General features: G+C 40.0%; 2 protein-coding genes across 12 annotated transcripts in view; one reads left to right on the top strand and one right to left on the bottom strand.

Annotated features, from left to right (window-relative positions):
• fry (Protein furry) overlaps positions 1–26,339 on the bottom strand; it is a 470,099-nt gene that overhangs the window by 195,455 nt on the left and 248,305 nt on the right. The gene's annotated exons all lie outside the window — the stretch shown is intronic.
• CNMaR (CNMamide Receptor) overlaps positions 1–26,339 on the top strand; it is a 239,781-nt gene that overhangs the window by 126,574 nt on the left and 86,868 nt on the right. For both annotated transcript variants that reach the window (XM_067788955.1, XM_067788954.1), the window contains exon 5: positions 328–446. In XM_067788955.1, the coding sequence (XP_067645056.1) occupies positions 328–446 (119 nt within the window). The remainder of the gene's footprint in view (positions 1–327; positions 447–26,339) is intronic.

Genomic DNA, 26,339 nt, shown 5'->3' with positions numbered 1-26,339 from the left:
GTTATGTTTACACATGATAAATGAAAATATGTAACTTTGCTACTCATTGCGCTTTCAAAAGTTGGAAATTTAAATATGAACATCCGAAAAGTGCTTTTTAAAAGTTTTTCTACACGTTTCGGTTACTAATTTACTATACTAAGTCATACAAAACTTTTACAGGATTTGTTAAAGGGCGCACGTGTTAAACTTTAGATTACCGGCGTCCATAAGCAAACAAAGCATATAAAACACACAATACATTTTTTAGTACTTCTACGTATATATAAATCCATATGTGTCAACTCTTTTTATGTTTTTTGTTTTCCATTCATTTTCTACTTACAGAACGACGAATTTCCAATTCATCGCAACTGAAAGTAACAAAGATGCTTTTGATTGTCTCCACAGTTTTTGTGTGCCTAAATTTGCCGAGCTGTGTGATGCGCATTAAAACCTACTTGGAGGTAAGTACTAACAACAATACAAACGCTATCAATAAAAATTCAATCAAGGAATGTATGCAGGGTTGCCACATATATTTTTTCGTTGTGAAAAAGGACTCAATTAAATTATTAGGAAATTTTAAAATAACATCGACTTACTTACTTCCATCTACTTACATCGACACACAAAATAAAAAAGATATCTGCACACTGAAAGAAATGGTGCTAGTAAAATTAACAAATCGGTCCTGTTGTTCTTGACTTAACGGAGATTCGGTGAAATTGATCGAATTATGGTTAATTCGACCGAGTTCTTTGTCCAGCGAACAAATTAGTTTAGTCATTTCAACAGAAGAGAAATTGTCGCTCTTAAGTTAACAAAATTTTGTAAAATTGACAGATTCCTAATCAATCTAACTGATTTTTCTGTTAACACAACTGAACTTACAGGAGATTTCAACAGCGATCAACTGTCAATACGTGAGCAAATTTCAAAGAGAGGTGTACGCTCACTGCGCTCTCTACCATCAAATCGAAAAACACACAAAATGGGAAAACAACAGAAAACTAGTTTTTCAGTTATCAATACAAAACGAAAAAACCCTTTTTTTTTTGAATTTACTGTGAAAAAAATTATGAGATACCGGGACACCTATTTATCGGGTACAATTTTGCTACTTCCCGTCCAAGTGAAATGCAAAATTGTGCCCTCTTGTTGCAAAAGTTTTGCTTGAACGAACAGGATTTTTCCAAAATTAAGTAGTAACATTTTGTTCAAGTTTTTATAAATTTTCACTCACGCGAACGAATCTAATAAGATAATAAAAAAAGATCCTTTTTTAATGTTGATGCTTCCGACAAAATAAAAGTTTGAGTTGTTTTGGAATCGTTTCAACTTAAAGTGTTACGAAAATTAAACTTGCCGAATTACATGTAAAGTTACTCCAGTGGTGAATTACCTTCCTGCGGTTTGATTCTTTACTTTTCTATAACTTACAAGTTCTCTTTTTAAAATGTTACGTCAAAAATTTATACTACAAGTTTTGTTCGAAACAATCAAGTGTGGCAACTACATGCGAGGGAAGAAATTGAGAATGAGCTGGACTGCAACTGAAAGAATGGAGAATCAGTTTTGTGACTACTATTTTCATTTCTATATTCATATATATGTATATGTAGCAAGCATGCGTATTTATGTATTCACATATTTACGTACGGGCAAAGCAACATCAAAATTTTAGAAACAAGCTTTTTCAATTATAAGAAAAATTTTCTAAACGGGGTCTCCCCTTGGCAGTATTCGGCAAGCACTCCGAGTGTATTTCTGCCATGAAATGGTCTCAGTAAAAACGTATATGCCTTGCAGATACCGATCGGAGTCGGCATAAAACCATAAGGTCCCGTCCCGCCAATTTGTAAGAAAAATTAAAAAGGAGCACGACGAAAATTGGGAGAGAAGTTCGGCCTAAAAACTCTTCTGAGGTTATCGCGCCTAACATTTATTTATTTATATGGAAACATAGGTACTTTCATACAAAGCTGTCGCAACAACTTTTTTTGTTCATTTGACTACTAACAATTACGAATCAACGAGTGCGCAGTTGATTCAAAATCTTGTTGCGATGGATAAAAATTGACAGAAATTCCGGTTGAATTGACGCGTATTTCGGTTGATTTTACGAGTCTTCTTCTTTCAGTGTAAGCCTGGCTTTACACATGCGAGGTGTAGCAATTTATATATCGCGGAATTTTGCAATAAAAAAATAAGAAAAAGAAGTTTTAGGAAAAATGTTACTAGCTTCACAATATTCTTCCTCCAAATCTATAAATTGATTCCAACCTTTCGCCCATGATTCGAAGCACCTTTGGTAGTCCTCCGAAGTAACCCCGTTTAGCACCACGGTTTTAGCTGCTTGGAGCTACGGAACGCCGCCATAATGAGTTCCTTTGAGGTGCGACTTTATCGGTGTGAATTATACGCAAGGTTGGGACGCCTTTTTCTTAAAAAAAACCTCTTAAACTCCGAACGAGGAATGGACCGGTGCATTGTCGTGGTGCAAGATCCAGTCATCCTTGGCGAGTTCGGATCGGACGATAGCACTTGTTCGAGACAAGATTATCAACATCTCCTTCCTCGATCAGTGCACCTTATTCCAGCACCCCTATATATGCAAGAATGCGACCTAGACTCAACGCACTTCATGTCTGGGTCGATGCCGCTTTAATAGATAATAACGGCTTAGTAACGAAATTTCTGCAACACCGACTAAAACTGCGTCAGGACTACGACCGTACACGCTATCAACAGGCATTTGTGTGCCCACGCGGTCCTCGTTCACAGAGTGACTCGCTTCTCCACGGAGCTGAAATTTATCAACAATGTAACATACGTTTCGTAACTATACCGGATACTAAGCTGACGGAAATAGGACCTCTGAACTTGCATAGGCTAAAATCTACATCATAGGAAAGTATGTGAGAGGAAACAAGGGCGGCCTAGAATTTATCACACTTCTATCATAAGGGCACTACCCCAAACTGTCAAAGTTAAACTATCCGAGTAGGCGATATCTAACTCGAAATTATTTAGATTTACACACCTTGTCTCATCTTTAATCGGAGTGGATAACGCCCAACATAAGTGCGTACCACACCGGCGAAAATCACGTAATCCTTGACAACTTGAACGCACAGTATGACCTCTGACATTGAAATTTGCCAGCCTATAGTAGGGGCCAGAATGTTGGAGAACAAATCGATGATACGCCCTTTAGCGCGGATAATGGTTAATGGACAGTTCGCCAAATATATACATCTTAAGCGAGGAGCTCATAAACTGGTCGCCCGCTCTGCACCTACATTAACTTTGTAAAAGGTAAATGGGATAACCTCGCAGCTGAAGCTGAAGCCCTAATGAAGGAACATAATCTTGCGCAACGGCCAAACACATGTGGCCCTCATATAAGGGAGCTAGCTGCTTATCACTTAAACTGAAAATTCGCTCCTGGTGATGATGATTTTATTCCTGACACCTAGTACGACTCTGATCCAGGTAGCTTCCCACTCAAAACCTTCCCCTCGTATATTGGTGAGGAACTCCGAAAAGAAAAGAGAGATTGCATAAAAAATAAGCTCTATCGATATCTTCTACCTGGTCGTCCTTTAGGTCGATATCAGTAGAAATAAGGAAATTGAAATAGAAAACGAGCTATGTTAATACCTTTGTTAATACGTTCCATTTGGTACCCGCAACGCGAAAAGTCATCCAGCAATACAGAAGAGTAGTACCAAAAGCGTTAATAAAGAGTACTACGGTTGTTTCAAATTGAATGAAGCGGCAACTCTGGAAATATCAACATTCCATGTCTTTGCATAAACACCATTGTGTGCATGTGTGCTGAACAAATTTTATGCCTTGATTGTTTACTAAAACCAATGGCAGTTATCATTCGCGAATTAAGGGAGGGTTTAGTTTAGGGGTTAAATACGCCTTTTGGAGTGAGATCTTTTGCTTTTTTACGTTCAAAGCTCGAACCTTATTAGAGATAAAAAATATTACAAATTTTTTCGTGGAGTAACGGTGTCTAAAAATCCAATCTTTCTTTTCCGCGATTCGCGAGACATTACAAAAAAAGGAGACAAAATTTTCGCTTCATGTCGCACCGGTCGAAAATTCATAGAGACTTGATATATGGAAAATCGTACTCATCCGATTAAATTGTGCGTTAAATTTTTGAGAGACTTTCCATTGCGCTAAAAACTTGATGCCTTAGACGTAGTTGAGAGTTCGATGACAATGCTTTGAGGGGGAAATTCCAATAGGTGGCGCTCGGGCGAGATATTTAGAAACTTTTGCTTTTGATTTTTTTTACCAGTTCAAGAGTTAGAATGATTTTTGTCTGGAGACATAGAATTTTGGAAACTTTGCTTCCAATATGAGATTATTTCCATCAAGTTTTAAAAAACTTCTGATTGAGCTACAGAATTGAAATCTCACGAGTAGTTCTGAAGGCCAACACACTGCAACAAATGACGAAAACATTACGCTAGGTGGCGTACGGTTCGAGATAAAACAATGCATACGGGAATTGGAATCTTTCGATCGATTTTTATGTAACATCCTAGGCTACAAGTTGCTGGAAATTTTAAGAGTATTTTAGTACCTAAAGGGACAGCTATACCTAACACTAAAATTTGCGCTAGGAGGCCCAGGGATCGAGGTATTAAGGAAAATAGTACGGAAGGAGAGTGGCAATCTTGCAATCAACTTTAAAGCCACTTGCCCTTGAACTGCAAATTTAAAATTCCATATATAGTTCAGAAGCGGCAGCCGTGTGATGGTAGCGTGCTCCGCCTGCCACACCGAAGAGTCTGGGTTCACGCCCCGAGAAAAGCAACATCAAAATTTTAGAAACCAGTTTTTTCAGTTAGAAGAAAAATTTTCTATGCGGGGTCGACCCTCGCCAGTGTTTGGCAAGCACTCCGAGTGTATTTCTACCATGAAAAGCTGCCGTTCGAAGTCGGCATAAAACAAGCAGGTCCCGCCCCGCCAATTTGTAGTAAAAAGTTATAGGAGCAGGACGAAAAGTGGAAGAGAAGTTCGGCATAAAATCTCTTCGGAGGTTGTCGCGCCTTACATTAATTTTTTTTGTTTTATATAGTTCAGAGCACCGATATAAACCCACATCGGGTTAGGGGGCTTAGAATATAGCCGCGGCAGATATGCCTGTTGTGTAGCGAAACCCTTTAAAGGGGATGTCAGCGCAATTTATAGCTTCTCCAGCCCAATTGTCAACCTCACCTATCCATGGCGTTTCTTGTTTCTTCAGCAGCCGAGGCTATGGCGTTCCCAAGTTCCTCCTCGAAGTTGTGGGTGGGGGCCGGTATGGCCTTGAAGATTCAGTATGGTCTTATTTAACTATTCGCGAGATGGCTGGGCTTATAACTTAATAGGTTTTGTAACCGGAACATGCCCAATCTATATCCAGCTAAGGATCATCAACATCGATAACACGCCACAAAGCCTTCGGGCAGTGTATTTATCGCTACAACAACCACAACAATAACAACCGACACAAGGCAATAAAAGGGGAGAATAAAAGGGAGATATAATAATGCGGGAATGTACTTTTTGTATGATCACCAGTTGAAAGCGATTTTAAGGGTTCGGGTTGCTGTAAAATAACATTAATTTTCAGATTTTCGTGATAGCAACGGATGCCTTTTGATTCATCTTTGAATTCCAGACCGGAACAATATGGACACACAACGGGCATGTTGTCTAAGGCAATGGCAGGATCATTTGCATACATCCAACGCGGCAAAAAGAGTTCCAATAGCTCTTCTCTCATTTAACCTTCGCTTAGGACGCATATTCGAATGTATTACCGCCAACCGTGGACCGTTTCTTGTGCTGACACCTACATGAATGGAATTTGCGTCTTGTCATTTTGATGTGGCTTACGGACGCCATCAACATACAACATACATTTGTCGTATTATTCTAGTAAAGTACAATTTTTATACAATTAAAAATCTTTTCTGTGTTAAATTGATTGTCAGAAAGGAAATCTGTGAATGAAAACATTAAAAGCGCGAAATCAAACAAAAGTTTGAATTATCATGTGAAAAACAAACCCAAATAAACACAGCTTGGGCCAAATGCATTTGCATATACAAAAGAGAAGTCATTTGAACTCGACACTGAGTTCACCTCTTTGTTTTCGTCACGGTTCACCTTTCTTTCTCATTTTGTTATTTAGCTTTTATCTACTAGAATAGGTTTTAGATGCTCAAATTATGATGAAATCAACAACGCACGCGGCAAACCAATTTGCTAGCCCACTAAGCGAAAGGCAGTGATTTACGAGTCACACAATCACAATTCTTGCCGCTATAGCATTGAATACGTTCATGGGCGAGACACAATCTACTTTTTCATTATGCGTGCAACGCGATCTTATGCGTGGCAGTAACATCGGCACAATCACGCAAGATGTTGGTTGCGTTTGTAAATATAGAGGAACTTCAGCAATTGAAACTTATTTCGCCTTGCCCATTCATATACAAAATTTCGCATAGCACTAATACTTGCTAACATATTTTGTCTCCCATTCTTTTGTTAAAATGCAGTTTTTTATTGTGAAGAACATTAGAAAGTACTAAAGAAAGGGAAAAATAATTTCGCTTGCCAAGTGTGAAAGCACTCTTAGCCAAAGCAAATGTCGAATTTTTCTTCTTATACTTTACATATAGCAAGAGTTGAAGATTGTCAACTTTTGAATGCCAGATGGCGCTAGCGTCGCTTGATCTGCAGCTCTTCTTAAAAATACGTGCGATCTATTCATCATACATAAGATTGCGTTGAACGCACATATATCAAAAAATATACTGTGACGCGACCATCATACGCCTTGCGTAGGGTAAAAAATCTCAAAACTTAATTCGTAAACATTTCAAAAAGGGTGGGCTAGCTTTTATTTGAAGTAGCTTTCTTTATAGAGCCAAATATAGGATATTTTTTAATAACAGTTACAGCCCAATACGTTCATTAGCATTCGAGATTGGTTTTTCCAAAATTTAAAATTGGATTTATAATATTTAAAGAAATGTGAAAAAAAATGTATTAATATTCTACTTCAGTCATAAAATGAAAATCCACTCCCCATACCAAAATTCTATATTCGCCACTGGTAATTCTACTTTCAGTAATCCTCTAATGTCCTATCAAAGTGACTTAATTAAGACCGCGATCAATATGTAACAAGCATTATTGGCGTCAATCCTATTTGCGGAAGCGTAATTAGTGAAATAACTACATGCACGTAATCAAAGTATTAGTGTATTCGTCAGTATACACGCTATAACACTTGGTTTTTATCATTAACTGTCATAGGTGTGTGTGCATGCATTAGTGTGGCCTTGAAATTCATTTGAGATAGGTCGCAGTATGCCTATTTATTCATTCCAACAAGTGGATTCGTAGTTTCGATGTCCTGCATGCCATACAAATCGCCATTTTCCATTATAAATACGCCTACATCTCCGTTTTAATATATATTTCATATTTCTCCCCCATCTCCCACCTTTCCCAATAGTTAAAAATAATGCTCTCTCTCGTCTTACCGCTTTCGCAGGCACCAAGACAGATGAAGTCCTAGAACACGTGTTTTTTTGTTTAGCTCAGTGGACGGAGGCCCTCGCGACATGGATATGATGGCAGCGCAGAAATCATGTGAACCACTGAATGTGTGCGGCAATCACTGCTTCAATTCCGAAATGTCTGTTTAACGATTTTTCTTAGATATCAATAAACTACTTTTCACATTTAATTTGCTCTTCGCTCTCGTTATTGGTATTTATTTCATTAAACTAATTTGAAGTACTTCGAGTACCAACTGCTATTATTTTTTATTATATTGTCCTGGCAACATTTTTACCGATATAATAGAAAGGGAGTAACAAAAGTATGATGGGATAGTAAAATATGACCCAGCAAAATATTTAGTACACTAGCATAAGCTGAAAGATCGGCACATTGTTACAAACTTGATCCTAAATTTTAAAGTATTAATGAGCTTAAGCAATTGTTCAGGCTTTTTTGGCCTAAACTGGAAGTCTCAATTTACTACCGCGTTGTTTTTTTTTTTTAATCTTGTTCGGTTTAAATTTTAAGCTTAACTGAACAATAAGATTGGTTTTGAAACAAAACTAATATTATTAAAAAATCTAAAAGGAAAAACTTTTAGACACTTCTATATTTAAAAGAAAACTAAAAACTTCAAAGATTTTGTTGAAAATAAAAAAATTGAGAAAAGCAGGGCGCCATTTTTAAATGTTACATCCTTTTTTTCCAATTCGTTTAAAAAATTAAATTTCTAAAAATGTGAGGCTCAGTTGGTCTTACTATAGAAATTTGAAGCGTCCAACGCTTTTATTTGTTTAACCAACGCCCTAGATTGATGAGGAGTGTGATGACTAGTACCTAGGACCTACCTAATTATTTTCTAGCTTTTAGTATAATACTAAATACTTAATGTAAGTATTGTTTTCAATAAAACCTTTTAACTTAAATTTTTTTTTCAATTTTTTGTTTTCGTGATTTTAGTCTTTATTTAATTGCCTATTATTTCTCATTCTATTTAGTTCATTTAGTGACTCATTATTACAAGGACTCTTTACTGACAATTTCTTACAATCTAAGTCCTCAATAATAATCCTGTCCCTCCTGGAACTCAAAAATATTTTGATGTCACTTCTTCCGGACTGTATGTAATATTTGTTCCAAATATGAGCCAAATCGGACATCGTTCGTCGCTTTCTATTGATGTATGTAATATGTGTTCCAAATATGAGCCAAATCGCACCACAAATACGATTTTTTTAATATCTCGGTTCTTGCGCCACCTGGCGGAGATTGTTTTTCATATGTCGAATTCTATTCACATATGTGTTCCAAATATGAGCCTGTGGTCCGACCACATATACGGTTTTTTTTGAATATCTCGGTACCTATGCCACCTAGCGGCGATTTTCTTAGGCCGCTTTCTATTCATGTACGTATTATGTGTTCCAAATATTAGCCAAATCGGACCACAAATATGATTTTTTTAATATCTCGATCCACCTGGCGGATATTTTTTTTGTCATAGTCGCTTTCTATTAATGTATGTATTATGTGTTCCAAATATGAGCCAAATCGGACCAGAAATACGACTTTTTTTTAATATCTCGATCCTTGCGCCACCTGGCGGAGATTTTTTCTCATGTGTCGTATTTTATTCATTTATGTAATTGTGTTACAAATATGAGCCTAATCGGACCACAAATAAGATTTTTTTAATATCACGATACCTGCGCCACCTAGCGGCGATTTTTTCATAGGGCGCTTTCTATTCATGTATGGATTAAAAAAATAAATAAATGTAAGGCGCGATAACCTCCGAAGAGATCTAAGGTCGAGCTTCTCTTCCAATTTGCGTCGTGCTCCTCTTGATTTTCCGTACAAATAGGCTGGACAGGACCTACATGTTTTATGCCGACTCCGAACGGCATCTGCAAGGCAGACGAGTTTTCACTGAGAGCTTTTCATGGCAGAAATACACACGGAGCGCTTGCCAAACACTGCCGAGGGGCGACCCCGCTTAGAAAAATTTTCTTCTAATTGAAAAACCTTATTTCTAAAATTTTGATGTAGCTTTGCCCGGGGTGTGAACCCAGGGCATACGGTGTGGTAGGCGGAGCATGCTACCATCACACCACGGTGGCCGCCAGGAGGTCATGAAAAAAACCTTAAAAATTAAAGTCGAAAAAAAGGAAAAAAATGAAATTTTGCAGGCTCGAAAATTATTTTTTTGGGTATGCGTAGTGGAACTTTTTTTCATGAGCCCAAATCCTATCATCCTATCGAAAAATCGATGGCACGATATCGGTTAATAAATCGACCCAGTCTAATGTACATACATCCATAAGTATGTGTTAAATAAAGGAATTATTAGAAAATGTGTTGATCAAAGAAATTCAATGACCCTTACTTTACCAAAACGCTTTTCACCTCATTTGTTATCAGATTCAATGTTATAAATTGGAATTGGTTCAAAAACAGGTAGATCCGCTAAGGAAGCTTCCTCCCTACCACAGCTGCTTAAAACTTATATATTTATGGTAAAACTTGCAAGCGGGTTGGCAAGTAGCCCGTTCTTGCTTGGGGAGATTATGTTTAAGATTCCCTTCAGGCCGTCGAGACATTTCCAGCCACTTTTCTTAAACACATGCAGATCAATTTTTGAATGGAACGAACCTTTCCATTGCTTATGCGAAGATTTTAATTTTACATTTTTACAATTTTAAATCCTCTGACTCGCTCTTCCTAATTAAAAATCATAAAATTGTTGCCTTCAATAAAAAAAAAAACAGTTTTTAGAGTTGGTGGCTTGGAAACGCGTCCTTTCCAACCTCTGATACAGCGCATCCAAAATTTCTATTTGAAAGTTGTACTCTGCTGCTCGTTATCACGTCCATTCCGACAACTACCATTTGCAACCCAACTTCATAGAAAAAAAAGTTTTTCAAATTATTTGAAATCACCGGTAGCCTTTAGCCGTATAAAACTTGCACTTTATAATATAATTAAAAATTATTATAGAGTTAAAATTAAACCTTGGATAAATAACCCATGAAACAAAATGCTAATCAGGAAAAATATGAAAAAGCAGTTTTCTATTTTCCACGTTCAACCTTTTTCTGCTCTTGAGCCACTGTGGACATTCATGAAAAACAATTTCTATCTTTGATCTGACGAAACCATGTTGCCAACTATTCACTAATATCAGTTCTGTATGCGCCAATGCTGGCTGCATACGAGACAGCCCAACGCATCAATCTTGCATCAGCCAATTGTAAATTTCATTGTTAGTGCACATTATGATTTGTACTGTGAAAATGGTACTAAGTATCTGATGTATGAGCGATTACAATAGAAAGACAAACGGACAAAAAGGAAATTTTCTTTGGCTTTAAAAATCATAGAGGAACCTCATTCCCCTTGAAAAACTATGACAAGACACTTATGTACATACTACAAGAGTTGTCGCCCATATTTTTCAGCTGACATCACTAGCAATATATTGACAAAATGTTTTTGAAGAAATAACACATCATGTGTTACCAGTATTTAACTATAATTACAAAATTATTACTTCCAACTCTCTAATGGGCTTACGCAACCACATAATTTTCCTTAATTAACTTGCTGTTTTAATAACTTTCACACTTGGTGACTTCAAGTGCAAATTAAAAAAAAAAAGCATGTGTCTGGTATGAGACATGAACTGCAATCTCAGTTCAAATGTAAGTAATAGGCAGTAGGGACCTTCAATGTTATGGTTTTTATAAGAATTTAATAAATTTTCGTAAGGAAAGCTTGCCGTTGAGAGGTTACCCTGAACCCACAGGGTTCTCAGATTAGTTTTCTGAGCTTTTGTTAATAAATAAAAAACACAAACAGAATCTAATCTTATAGTGTACGTAGACAAGACGAACTGCTTTCTGTCACCGCACTTTCGCCGTGTCAATCATATCACTTTTAATGGCTGGAGATTTAAAACCGCAGAGGACTTAGTCTGGGCTCTTTCGCAGCTAGCACTTACACCAAAAATAATGTGGGCCTTGAAATGTTATGCAGATTTACGCATGCCAAGCGGTAATACTTCACAAGAAATATTTTACAATTCTGTTCAACTTGGGGTTGGGTTGGTAAGGTGATTTTCACTCTCCAGCGTCGCAAAATTTTGTATGACATAGGTTAGGTTGAACTGGACCTCACATAGATTGAATGTGTTCGTAGTGTTGGACGACCAAACAGAAAAACCCCAATTAGGTGTGACGACTTATGTAATAGAATAACATTTGTCCTCTTGGCAATACTAGAAGTTTTCTGCCTCGTGATCTAGCAACTCTGCCGCCCATAATAGCTGGAGTCTTGATCTGGCCAGCGCAAGACATGAGCGCAGAACGTGCTCAACCTCTTCTTGCTGCAGCTCGCACTTTCTACTTTTGCTGTTACTGAGGAGACCTAACTTATAAGCATATACTGCCTGTGTCCAGTTAGTATGCCCATCATGAGCCTTATGTATTTTCTCTACAGAGATATGAGCCAATTTGTGAGTATAATACCGTAGGATTCGCATATTATCTTAGGCATTTTGCAGCGCCGAGTTTATGTCCACGCCTTTCCTGCTTCATGTATCATATGCAACTCCTGTCTCATTTTGGTTTCTTCCTAACGGATTGGGACGTCTACCGCAGATTCAGCGAGTGCTGCACCCTCCTTTGCCAACTCATCGGCCTTTCCGTTACCTTCCATCTCTTCATGACCGGAAACCCATTATCTATAGATGTATAGTCCCGCCTGAGCGAAGTTTTTTCCATGCTTATTTGCATTCCAGGAGACTTCTCGACCAAGAACTGCGTGAGATTGTTAGCTTAATCGCCGCCTGACTATCAATATATATATTGATGCGACTACAGCTTAAGCACGCTTCTTCCAAAATTGCTGCTGTTTTCTTCACGGCCGAAAGGCACTGCACTAATCTTTGTATGACATAAATGTTGATTCCTATGTTAAGGTATTTCTCAAATTGAAACCTAAATAAATCTATACAGTGAAACAACAGTTGGATAGTGACCGTCGACGTTCTAGAAATCACGATTTATATTTTAAAAATATTCGCGCGACGTTGTTTTTTTTTTTGTTTTTCGTTAAGACGGAGTAGGCAATTGATAAGTTAAGGCCTCACTCGATTAAAACCTATGGGAGACATACAGAAAATACTCTGGCGTTTAATACATATTTTTCGATACGTCACGGTATCAAAAACCAAACTTGGTAGAGGCTTCTGCTTCGTTATGAGGGTCCAATGAGGACACAACTTTATGGCGACCGTGGTGGTGCTAGCGCGCCCCTCCTGCCTTCAGTGAGGTCTGCGGTTCAAGTACTATGCAAAGCTACATCAAAAAACCTTGCAGCTGCCAACCGTATTCTGCACAAAACATGTCCCTTCTCCTCGGAGGTACATATATCGCGCCAAGTATTTATTTTAAATTATGGTATTAAAGAAGGATTGGCTAGCTTGCTTTTTAGGTTAGTTCTGATTCTTAAAAAATTCAATTCGTATCAATATAAAAGTGTGTAAAACAATACTTACTTATTTGGTACTACTTTTATAGCGAAGTGAATATTGTTGGCGTAACATACCTGAAAAGAAAGGAAAAGGGTTAGCACCAGTTAAATTTTTTGATATAAAAGAAAAAAAGTTAATTAAGTAGATTCACAAACCGATTTCACAAGGTATTAATACAGAGATAAAAATGGATGGAAGATGATGTGGAAGAAGCAAAGGAGTAAGTGGGGTGAGAGGAGAGAATGAGTAAAAGTGAAGGATAGAAACTTCTTGAAGGCCTTTTAAAAGTATGCTTAAGAGGCTTTTAAAAGTCACAGGGAAGAGAGAGAGAGGAGGAGGAAGAGGGAGGAGGAAGAGGGAGGGGAGTGAGAGTGAGGAACAAAGAGAGAAGAAGCAAGAAAGAGGGAAGGGGAAGAAGTGAGAGGGGCGGGAGAGGAAGGAAAGATGAATAGGGAGCAGCATTCGAACCCACACTCTTTAAAATTTTTTCAAGATATGAACGATGTGGCTTTGTTTAAATTTCGTACCTTACATGAAAATTAAATGGTTAGCTAAGTTTGTCACGAATATCAAAATTAAAGGTGAAGATATGGACCTCCCAATAAGTATATTGGAATGTCTGCTTTTCTGATATAATGTAGATACGCCTTGAGGGTACAAATTGTCGTTGGCATTCTCTATCGGAAATGCTATTGCAAGGATTTTGGCCTGAAATATAAAAGGGTAGCATCCCATTGGTATCAATTTTTTTAAGTTCCCCCAAAGATATCATAAAAATCTATACCATCAACAAATTTCGATCCATCCGTGAGCCAAACCACTGAGTCAGAGTCCATACATGGATTACCTGTTTCCCAGCGAACACTGGACACAAAAAACAGCTGAAAGTTCAGTAGGATCATATTGTAGAACAGGGAAGGGAGGTATTCCAACTTAGCCACTTAATGCATTAGCGGGGTACAATCTCATAACACCGCTTAGGTCGCCTAGTAGCTGTTGTTGTTGCTGTTGTTGTAGCAGTGTTTCGCCCCATCCAATAGGTACTACCGATCACAAATTGTCATCAATATCCTCTAACGGAAGTCAAAGGAAACTTACTGTTTCAATAGGGGTGGACCATAATGAGAGGGATGTTAGAGGCGTTTGTTCCACATTACAATTAAAGAGATGGTTGGTGTCATGTGGGACAAATTGCAAGCAGGGCATACATTTTGTATGTCAAGGTTGATTCTGGATAGGTAAGAGTTTAACCTGTTACAGTATCCAGATCGAAGTTGCGTTAGACTGACTCGCGTTTCCCTGGGGAGTGTGCGTTCCTCTTCCGCAAGTTTTGGGTACTTTTCTTTGAGTACTGGATTCACCGGGCAATTCCTGGCATAAAGGTCCGACGCCTGTTTGTGGAGTTCACTGATGACCTGCTGTGTTTTTGGCTTCATACAGCTGAGTTCTCAGGTGCCGTATTTCCTCATAATGCTTACGGAGATGACTCCTTAAGCTCTGGGCGGTGTTGGCTTATCAATCAGATGCCTGTTGGGATACCCAGGTTTCTGGGTATTCAACAGGAACTGTGTGGTTAGCATCTCATTTCTCTCCCTGATGGGCAGTATTCTCGCCTCTGCTTCCCAAGGTAGTCGGTTCTATGTACCAGAGCGACTCAGGATTTTTCCCGACCAAGGACTGTCATTTCAGTGTAACCCCATTTAACCCCCACTAGTACCTGTTATTTGTTTAATTTGTTAAATACACTTCATTCCGTGGTCTACGGCCACCATTACAAGCAACCGTAAATGAAAATTGGCTTCATAGCAGTATTAAATGACCACTATTAAGCTTTGCCTCCATGCCTTGCCATAAAGTTGGGTGCAGGCGAAGAAAGCCTTTGTTGTTTTGGCCAGGGTTGCCTAAAGATGAGCATTTTGCGTGAGGCTTATATACAGTCTAATTCCTGCTATTTTGCTTCTGTTGGAAAACTAAAGCCGATTTCACTGCAAACCCGCTATCCTGCAGCACTCTACTTCGCAATAATGTTTGATAGCTTCGCACAGAAGTACTCCATATATGAAAAGATGTGGAAAAATTTGTAATAAATTCTTTAGTTTGCACACAGTTTTTTTTTTGTTTTTTGTTTCTCAAGCTCTCGATAACATTTTACCCCAGCGTAATTAGTATAAATAAACAAATGCCTGATCTTTAATTAAGTGTTCACCATGGCGAAACCAACCAGGTGACGACCGGATATTGGTACTTTTTTAATATGCTTTGAAACTTCAACTTGCGGCGCAGTACGTTTTTGACATTATTCCATCGAATTGCAAAAACAAAGTGAACGTAGTTTTTATTTATGTTTGTTTGTATGTCGTTCTGCCGGTACCTTGTTTGGTTTCGTCATGGTGTTGACATTACTGTCATCACATGCTGAGGTCATTGTAAAGGTTTACAAGTAAAATATGTATCAGCTGTTCGTTCACAGCTGCGCTCACCTGACCATAATGTTTGTTCTATCTCATATTTTGTGGAGGTTATTCGGCAGCGTTGTACTACTCTGGTACAAAATAGTGTTTTCTACAGGTAGTGTAGTTGTGTGTGTAGTAGCTGTATTACTGTTTTTCGCAGATAAACTTTGAACGGGGCGAACAACTTGACTTCCGTGTTTGGACTCTTAATGGTGATATAACTACGCGTCTTTGGATACCCTATTCTACGACTTCTGTAGGTCTCATATAATGCACTATATATATTTCATACTAAATATGTCTAACACAATTTACCATCACAGCAACCCATTTCTGAAATTCCACTCCTTTTTTCGCAAGTTATTGCATCCCTGCGTCGATACCGATGGCAGCAACCACGGCAATTTTGACACTTCGTTCAGTGTCAAACGCACGTTCCACACTGTTTTAACACTTCGGTCAGTGTCAAACGGCGTAGTGTTAGAAAGCGAATTAAGCAAACATATCTTCTTGTAAACCTTTACAATGGATGGCGTAAAGCAGGGATGGGCCCATTTTCGGCTCCTAAATCATTTGTAGTGCCAGCGAGTGCTAGGTGAGACGTTTGTGTGTTTTGGGGTGTTAGGGGAGTAAAAAAATACATTGGAAATATTGTACGCTTCGTCTTAAACGGTATTCATCGCAAGAAGGTTGCGGAAACACTAAAAAACTGAAATGAAAATATTCTCTCTCAACCTCGAAAACCAATTCCCAAACAGTTTTGCAATAGTACGAAAACAAAAACATACATTTTTTGGCAAGAAATACGCAAAACGGAATAACCACAGAATGAAGTCGACTTTATGTTAAGCAGCGTATTATTGACATTCATTTCGGCTTCACATACATTTAATTATATGCAAGCCGATTCATTTTGCGATATATACATAAAAGTATTTAAAAAAGTATTTTTAAAGTAGTAGCATTAGAGGAAGTAGTAGTAGAAAAACGTACTAATGCACGTTTCGTATACAATCGTGGGAAAACGAAACCCTTTTCAAACTTGTTGGCAGTGTTGCCGTGAGTATAGAAAAAACTGTGTCAGTTTACAAATAAAAAAAAGGTACCAGTCGCATAAGCAACGACTAATTTTACCAGTTTTATTATAAACATAACTGCTTTCATTTATAAATTTCAAATTATGGAGGAATTTTCAAATCTCTTCAGCTCACATACGTATATCGTTAAATCCACACTGCAAAAATTGTTGGAGCATGTGTTGCATGTGTGTTTAATTTATGGTGACCATTTTTCTAACTTGCTTCTTTATGATATGAATTATAAAGGAACTTTTAAAATTACAACTGAAAATTCAGTTCGAGTTGTGAATCACAAAAGCGACATTAAATATTTGTGGCCTTTAGTGCGAGCGAAGCCGCCGGTAAAGGCTAGTTTATCCTAAAACGCTTAATAATTTGAACATAATAAGAGCGGTGGCAGCTCTATTTTCTCACTTTATCAATCTTATGTGTGTTTGTATATTATTCTCTTTCTGTGTTCTTCGCCCCACATACCTGCACTTGATCGTCCCTCACCTAGCACTTAAATGTGCAAAGCGTGCCCGTATGAGCAAAAGGCTCATACGAGCCGTTTTACCCATCGCTGGTGTAAAGCTTTGGAGAAGTTTATAAAACATGTGTGCGCTAAATTTCAATCGGTCGGTTTCACTATTATATGAGTTCATATATACAGAAGAGAACATGAAAATAGCAGTGGAAAATTTCCACAAATTACGTCAATCGTCCTTCTTTTCATATTTTCGAAAATATAAGCACAAATCTTCTATGCATTTTTTAGCTGAAATTGTGCAAAGCAGTGTCAAAAACGTTTTCGAAATTTCGAGAAAATTTCTCGAAAAGTTTGAATTTTTTATTTGCAATTTTCTGCTTTTTTGAGCATACACTTTTGTAGTCTTCAATTTTAGCCCCATAAAGTACAAGTTATATGTAGGTCTTTTAAAACTCGCACTGTTTTTTGGTTTTTTTTTTTTTTTCAAAAGACTGCTTCAAATTTTCTTTCACATAAAACACAAAGACATGGAAGAAAATATAAATTAAAAATTTTTTTAAAACGGTCTTTAGATTGGTTTGCATAGTTTCAGTTACAAAATTCATAAACGTTTTTTATTTAAATTATCGAGAATAAAAAAGGAGTTCAGTTGACGACTTTGATAAAAATTTTCACTGCTATTTTCGTCCCTGCTGCTGTATAATCTAATTTGTTAAATTTATTTGGATACTTAGTTCATAAATGATTTTGGTCAAAAGCGCAAACCGTAAAAGAGCATCATAAAATATGCAACAAAGGAAAGGAAAAGTAATAGATTTGCAAATATTTCCCATTAGGTGTGTCCACGTCTATATTAGTCGGTCGTAAAATTTTCCATTTACCCTAAAATATTTTTTGATTGAATGATTTACGTGGGTCAAAGATAAAAGAAATTTACTTATGTGATCACCCTTGAAATTGATAAACTTAAAGAAATGTTTGTTAAATTTCATGCACATGTGGGTTTGGTTTATTAATTCATAAAAAATTTAAAATTAGGCTATTTACGCAGATATCTTTACTCGCTTATATACGCACGTACATACACTGCGTAGGTATACTAATCTGTCAAGTAGGTAGGTAGGTTGAACTGGCCGGTCCATGAGGACCTCACATAGACTGATTGAGTCCGTAGTGTTACCAGAAGTTTGTTTTAACGACCGAAATGAAAAACCCTATCAAAAACCAGGACCTATGTTATAAAATAACTCCGTCCTCTTGGCAAATACTAGAAGCTTCCTAGGACTTAAGCCACTTGCTGCTTCTAGATCTGACAGCTATATCACTCCTAATAGCTGGAGTCTTAGCCTGGCAAGCGCAGGGCAAGAGCACAGAACGTGCTGGATCGTTTCCTCCTCCAGCCCGCAATTCCTACATCTGCTATCACTGACCAAGCCTAATTTAAAGGCATGTGACGCCAGAAGGCAGTGTCCAGTCACAATACCCGTCATGAGTCTACAGTCCTCTCTTTTTAGTGATAGAAGCAAGTTTGTTAGTCTAAGGTTGTAAGACCTGCACATAATCTTCCACACTTCACAGCCCCGCGCTTGAACCCACGCCTTTCCTGCTTGGTCGATCATGTGCACCTCTCGCCTTCGCGTAATTTCGGCCAGTCTAATTGGGATGTCTAAGGAGCAAGCTTCAAGGGATGCGCCCTATTTAGCTACTTCGTCCGCTTTTTCATTCCCATCTATTCCCATATGCCCTGGGACCCAATATAGATGTATGCTTCTCCCTGTCCCGATTCCCTCCAGAGACTGCTTACACTCTAACACGCATTTAGATGCTGTGCTATGCGAGATTATTGCCTTAATTACTGCTTGACTGTCAATATAAAAGTTAACACGGTTGCAGCTTAAGCTATTCTCCTCCAGGGTTTCTACTGCTTTGGTTACGGCTAATATTTCCGCTTGGAAAACGCTACAGTAATCCGGCAGCCTCTAGGATCTGCTTATTTCCTCATCAGCGCAGTATACCGCAGACCCTACTCCTTCCACTAATTTGGAACCTTCGGTGTACACATGTATCGCCTCGTCCGCCATTTGCGCACCCTTCCGCCAACCGTCCACCTCTATTGTGGCCTTAAGATCTCCCTCAAAGCGCAGATAGGGAATCATGTAGTCTGCTCGTCTTGTGATTGATGACGCTATACTACTATGGCCATATGGTCGGCGCTCAAACTGCCCCGAAGCACCGAGCCTGGTTGCGGTCGTTAACGCTTTGTTCTTTGCTACCAGGTCTACAGGTGGGATGTGCATAATGGCATACAGTGCAGCCGTCGAGGTTGTTTTCAAGGCTCCCGTAATGCTAAGCATCGATAGTCTGCATACCCCCTCTAATTTTTTGAGGTATGTTGTTTTTTGTGTGGCTTTCCACCAAACAAGAACTCCATAGTATAGAATAGGGCTTACAATCGCTGTAAAAACCCAATGAGAAAGAGAGGGCGATAGGCCCCACGTACACCGCAGCATTCTTTTACATGCATAGAGTGCCGTTGAGGCCTTCTTGACCCCCTCCTCCACGTTGAGCTTCCATGACAGCTTACTGTCTAGGATGATTCCTAGATATTTTGTGCACGGTTTCTCCTGTAAGGTCACCCCTCCTAACTTAGGCCTGGTCCAATTCGGGACCTTGTACCTCTTTGTAAATAAGACCATATCCGTCTTCTTCGCATTGACTTTCAACCCGACATTAGATGCCCAGGTATGAATATCCCGAAGCGCCCGATTCATCCAAGAACTAATCGTTGGAAGGCACTTTCCACTTATGACAATTGCAACGTCAGCTGCGTAAGCCGTAAGTTTTACGGGTCCCTCATCGAATTGCCTGAGCAGTTGGTTGATGACCAGCGTCCACAGCAGAGGTGATAGCACCCCTCCCTGCGGCGTGCCCCTGTCCATTGATTTCGTGGCCTCGTGCAATCCCCATTGTGATGTAATCTTTCTGCAATTTAACATGCAGCCGATCCACCTGATTAAGGCAGGATGTACTTTAATGTAATTAAGACCATCCATAATCGCCCATTTTGCAACATTATTGAAAGCCCCGGCAATGTCCAAGAAGACTCCTAGAGCATACTTCTTATATTCCAGGGATTTCTCTATGCTTATTACCACCCTATGCAATGCAGTGTCTACCGACTTGCCTTTGGCGTACGCATGCTGTGTTGTGGAGAGCAGCTTTTCATCCACGTTGGACTTTATGTACACATCTATCAGCCTCTCAAAGGTTTTGAGCAGAAATGATGTTAAGCTAATGGGTCTATAGTCTTTGGGATCCACGTGACCGATCTTCCCCGCCTTTGGTAGAAAAGCTACACGAGCAGTTCTCCAAGAGTGCGGTACATGATTCAGCCTTATGCACCCATCGAATATTATTTTAAGCCATTCCACGACCGCCCTACTTGAGACTTGTAGCATGGCCGGGAATATACCATCTGGGCCCGGCGATTTAAACTTAGAAAACGTCTTCACTGCCTACTCGATCTTGGTATCGGCCACCAAGCCCGTCACTACTAGCTCCGTGATCAAAGTGTGAGTGATGTTTGCTGGCTCTTCTAAACCGTCTTCCGATGGGAAATGTGTATCGAGAAGCACCTCAAGGGATTCCTCACTATTACGTGACCATTCCCCATTCTCTTTCTTTATTAGTCCCTGGACTATGTTTCCCTTTGCTAGGACTTTTTTCAACCGTGCTGTTTCGCTGGAGCACTCTATGTCCGTACAGAAAATTTTCCATGAGTTGCTCTTCGCCCTAGTAATTTCACGCTTGTAGATCCTCAGTAGATCCCTGTACTCGTCCCGACACGCTTCGCTTTCCGCGGTCTTTGCGAGCTTAAACATTTCTTTTACCTGTCTTCTTAGAAGACTCAGCTCATTGCTCCACCATGGCGGCTTTGCTTTTCCTCTGAATCTTCTTAGAGGGCAAGCTTTGTTATACGCAGTCAAAAGCGTCCTTGTTAGGAATTCATTCGACTCCTCCATTTCCTCTACATTAGCAACCTCTTTGGGTTCTCCCAGTTTTTTTTCTTCATGTTTCTGGAATTTAGTCCAGTTCGATGACCTAGGGTTTCTAAAGGTTCCTCCCTTCTCTACCCTCTTTAGGGGGATGCTGAAGCTGATATACGCATGATCGGAGAAGGATGGTCTATCAAGAACCATTCAATCATACCTTGATATATCACGCTCGGAGCTTAACGTAATATCCAGAAAATTGCTGGATGTTGGACCAATGTATGTAGGGACATTTCCCCTTTTGGCTATCTGCAAATTGGTTTGCAGGATGTAACAAAATAGAGATTCGCCTCTCTCGTTCGTATCTGCTCCTCCCCACGCATTGTGGTGCGTATTTGCATCTGCGCCTATGACCAAACCTTTGGCCCTTCCTCCTGTACTAGCCTTTTGCACTCTATCGGTGGAACCTCCGCAACATGGGCCATGCAGCAGGACGCCAGGATAAATGCCTGCTTATTCTTTTGTTCAACGGCCACCGCTAAGAGATCCTCAGTGGTATAATTAGGCAGCATATATGAATGCAGCTGTTTCCTTACCATTACTACAGCTCGCACCCGTCCTTCCGTTTGCGCGTAGTAAACGCCAAACCCGCGCGCGCTAAGTACAGAAAATTTTCCTCACGATGAGAGCCACGGCTCCTGGATCAGCGTCGTCAAGGGTTAGGAGGAGTTCGCTCGACGCCACTTTACTGTGTTGGAGGTTTATCTGTAGGACTCGCAGCACTATTGGGCTGTTTGACCCCCTCCAGCACCTTCGTCTTGACTTCGTCGTCCTACCCTGGCCCTTTTGGTTTAAAGTATTCGAGGCCCCCTTCAGCCTCTCGTGACTGTTGTGCGGGTGTTTCTCTGTGTGAGTCACAGCACCATTTAGCGGTTGGTCCTCTTCTAGCACGTTCGTGGTGACGTCGGGGACCTCCACCTGTCTTTTTTCCCTTAGGCTTTTGAGGCCCACCTCTAGCGTGTTAGGATTTTTATCCTCGAGACTTCTTTTCCTGAGTCGCATGTAGATTTTACCAGTGCCAAAGGACATTTTGCCAAGCTGCGTGTACAAAATATTTTCCGCCTGCTTGTTTATTTGGAAGATGTAGAACTGACCATCCTCGGTAGGCCGAGATAAAGTAAGTACCTTTCAATCCTGTGTCGGTATGTTCGGATTCTGATTCTGCAGAAGTCGCAGTGTATCCTCCGACTTCATCACGCATGGTATCCATACCTTAACTTTTGGTACCGTGGGGATTTGCGCTGTATCCACCACCTCAAACCGCGCGTTCGTGTCTTGCCTTTGGAGGTTTGGAACCACTTCCTCCAGCCACCGCAAGCTCGCTATGTTGTCACACGCTATCATTTTCACACCATTATACCATCCCCCCGAACCAAAGGTTGGAAGGGGCTTACTTGGTTGTTGCCGCATCATCTTAAGCATTAAGCTAATAAGCTCCCTTTCCACAGGTCTCCACTTTTCAGTAGTCATTTGTCCGAAAGGACTGCTACGATCAACCAGCGCCACAGTCAGTGACTGCTTTGCCACATCACTCATCTCCTCGGGAAAAGCAGGAGTCTTAATGTTATCTCCCTTTGGCACCTCCGAGAAAGCCGGAGTCTTAGCGTTATCTCCCTTTAGCTTATCTCCTACTGTCGTAATTGGAACTTCCCTCTGACTCGCAGCTTTCGAGGTAGTTGCTACCTCGCTATTGGAGCCCATCTTTTTTACAGCTTTGGGCCTACTTGTCTTGTCTATGCGACTGCCCTGCCTCGCGGCTCTAGGACTGGTTCCTTTCTGCCTCTTGAAAGCAGGCTTGTCGCCTTCCGCCGAACATTGCCTCTTCATTCTGCCATTCGACGCTTCTTCCTCCTCGTACCGGTTGCAGAACCGAGGGTTTCTCGCAGCAAACCTTTTGAACTGCCTTCGACCTACTTCTACCGCTTCATGGGCCCATTCCAAGCGCTCGATCTCTACTTCTGTTGGGTCGACCACTGCTCCCAAGCGTTGTACAATTCTTAGTGCTGGACGGTACTGCGAGAGAACTCTTCTTCTTCCTCTGCTCCGTACCCTTCTCCACTCTTCTACTCCGTTTTCATTTGTGTGCTTCTCCAACACGGAGTTCATTGAATCAGCACTACTCTCGCTCCCCGAGTCCGACGCATCGCTTAATTCGTATTTGTCGTCCTTGGATTGCGACTCTGTTCTCCTCTTTACATCGTCCTTATTACAATCAGGTAATGAGTCGTTCATCTTGGTCGTACGACCACTGTCAATCTGTCAAGTAAATTTGAGCAAATTTTTTTTCATATTTTAGAAACGCCAAGAACTTGTTTGCTTCGATATATTTTAGTTTTTTGACGATTTGCAATCAGTCATTTTACACAACGCTTTAAGCATGTGGTGACAATTGACCCAAAGGGGACTAGTGGGTAAAACGGTCAGCAACTTTTAAGAAACTTTGTACTTGTATGAAACATTTTCCCAAAGTTCTATGCATCAATTACCAGACTACCTGATTCCATATCTGAGCTTCGAGGAGCCACAATGGAGGTGGATGGTTGGCGCAAGGATGCTAAAATGGCGGACGAGGCTATATATGTGTACACATATGATTCGAGAGTAGTGGAAGGAGTAGGGTCTGTGGTATACTGTGCTGATCCGGAAATAAACAGACCATGTAGCGTATTCCAAGCGGAAGTATTGGCCGTAACCAAAGCAGTAGAAACACTTAAAAAAATTAGCTAAAACTGCAACCCTGTTAACTTTTATATTGACAGCCAAGCAGCAATTAAGGCAATAATCTCGCATAGCACAGCATCTAAAAGTGCTATAGTGTAAGCAGTCTGTGGAAAGAATCGAGACGGAGAGAAGCATACATCTATATTGGGTACCAGGGCATATGGGAATAGATGGGAATGAAAAAGCAGATGAACTAGCCAAAAACGGCGCATGCCTTGAAGCTGGCTCCGTAAACGTCCCAATTAGATTGGGCGCGATTAAGAGAAGGCGAGAGGTACACACGATCGGCCAAGCGGGAAAGGCGTGAGTTCAAGCACGTGGCTGTAAAGTATCGAAGATTATGTGTAGCTCTTACAAACTTAGACTAACAAAGTTGGTGATGTCATTCAAAGGAGAGGACTGTAGACTCTTAACGGGTATTCTGACCGGGCGCTGCCTTCTGGCGTCATATGCCTTTAAATTAGGCTTTGTCAGTGATAGTTGATGTAGGAAGTGCGGGTTGGAGGAGGAAACGGTCCAGCACGTTTTATGCTCGTGCCCTGCGCTTGCCAGGCTAAGACTCCCGCTATAAGGAGTGATACAGCTGTAAGCTCTAGAAGCAGCAAGAGGCATTAGTCCTATAAAGCTTTTGGTATTTGCCAAGAGAACCGAGTTATTTTATAACATAGGTCCTGGTTTTTGATAGGGTGTTTCAGTTTGGTCATTAAAAAAAAATATGTCTACGGACTCATTCAGTTTACGTGAGGTCCTCATGGACCGGCCAGTTTAACCTAACCTAACATATGCAAAAATTTGGAAAATTTATCGAATTTAGTTTTGTTCATGTTCTTACAAAAATTTATAAGAAAAGAAAGTTATCGAAGACTTCAACAAGATCTCAAGGTTTTTAATAGTTTTCGCTTGTACAGTTAAAATAACTCTGAAATAAAACGACAACTCATGATAAGCAGCAAATGTTTAGCAAAGCCCTAGATTGCACAAATCTAGAAAACTCATACGGGCAATTTTCGGAGGTTAAGAAACCGGATAGTCGCCGATTAATGGTAAATAAAAAAGACTAGCAACAAAGCTCGCCACTGTCAAGCGAGTGCAATAAGTTTTATATACTTTTAGCCCATTTAAGTCACCAGGACCGGATAGGATTTACCATTGTCTGTTACAGAAGGGAATAAAGTATAAAACCCCAGCTTTATCTATGTAATATAAGGTATCTATCTTGCTCAGCTACATTCCAAACAGTTGGACAGAGGTTAATGTAGTATTTATACCAAAGCCAAGAAAACCCGAGCAACTGCTATCGTTGTATGAACCAATAAGCCTCAGTTCGTTTCTCCTAAAGGGAATGGAAAATATTGTGGATCAGCACATTAGAGAGGTTCAACAAAACAAACTCCTTCTGTGTAGGAATCAATTTGCCTATCAATCCGAAAAACCCACGTAGACGGCTAATCAATGCGTTACGGAAAAAATTTAAAAGGTTTTGCAGTCTAGAAATATATCCCTATGCGCCTGTATTGACATTCCAGGGGCTTTTGATAACATGAAAAGCAATCAAGCCATCGAACAAGCTATGATAGGCAGAGATATAAGCCCAAAGAGTATTCACTGGGTGCTATCCATGCTAAAGATAAAAATCAGCCTGCAGCTGGAGCGACAACTAAGTCAATTGTAACCACTAGGGGATACCCCCAAGGGGATTTACTCTCTCTTCTCTTGTGAATCCTAATCACAGATGATCTCCTTCAGTTACTGAAATGCAAAGACTTTGACACAGAAGAGTATGAAGATGCCTTAGTAATCTGCATTAAAGAATGTACGAAGAAGCAATATCCAATCGCTTACAACAAGCCCTGCGCATCATTGAAAGGTGGTGTGATACCGAAGGACTGCCTATTAATCTTAGCAAAACTGTTCTAGTGCGTTTTACACGGAAAAAATCTATCCATGTTAGAGCCATGCCTGGGAGGCACCAAAATACGACTTTCAATGGGGTTACACTGAACAGAACCCCCACGAGGAATGCTCACCTAGATGCTACCTTGAATAAAGCAACAAGAGCCTTCTTTGCCTGCACTCGACTCTATGACGAAACATTGGACTATCTCCCAACCAGGTAGACTGTATATTTAATACTGTTGTGAAGCCATAAGACACCCATGTCTTCTTAATTTGATGGCCGAAGATCACACAGAGAACAATAGCAAAATTAAGCAAACTGGTGCGATGACAACATCCCCTGCTGACGCACTTGTGGCTTGGAGGAAATACCTACCTTCCCTACTCTAATAGAGAAAGAGGCAACACTTGCTGCACTATGACTTCAAAATATTTCTGAGCTATAGAGCGGAGACATGACAGGACATCTAAAGGTAATAAAAAAATTAATAGGCCCATACGCTCAGAATCTCTCGTGGCTTTGAGTTGTTTATTGTGGCTAAAGCTCTTTGGGAAACATGGTAT

The sequence above is a fragment of the Eurosta solidaginis genome, chromosome 5 (genome assembly GCF_040869045.1).
Source record: "Eurosta solidaginis isolate ZX-2024a chromosome 5, ASM4086904v1, whole genome shotgun sequence".
Taxonomy (NCBI): Eukaryota; Metazoa; Arthropoda; class Insecta; order Diptera; family Tephritidae; genus Eurosta; species Eurosta solidaginis.
The sequence above is the reverse complement of the archived record's forward strand: the minus strand, read 5'-3'. Positions and strand labels throughout refer to the sequence as shown.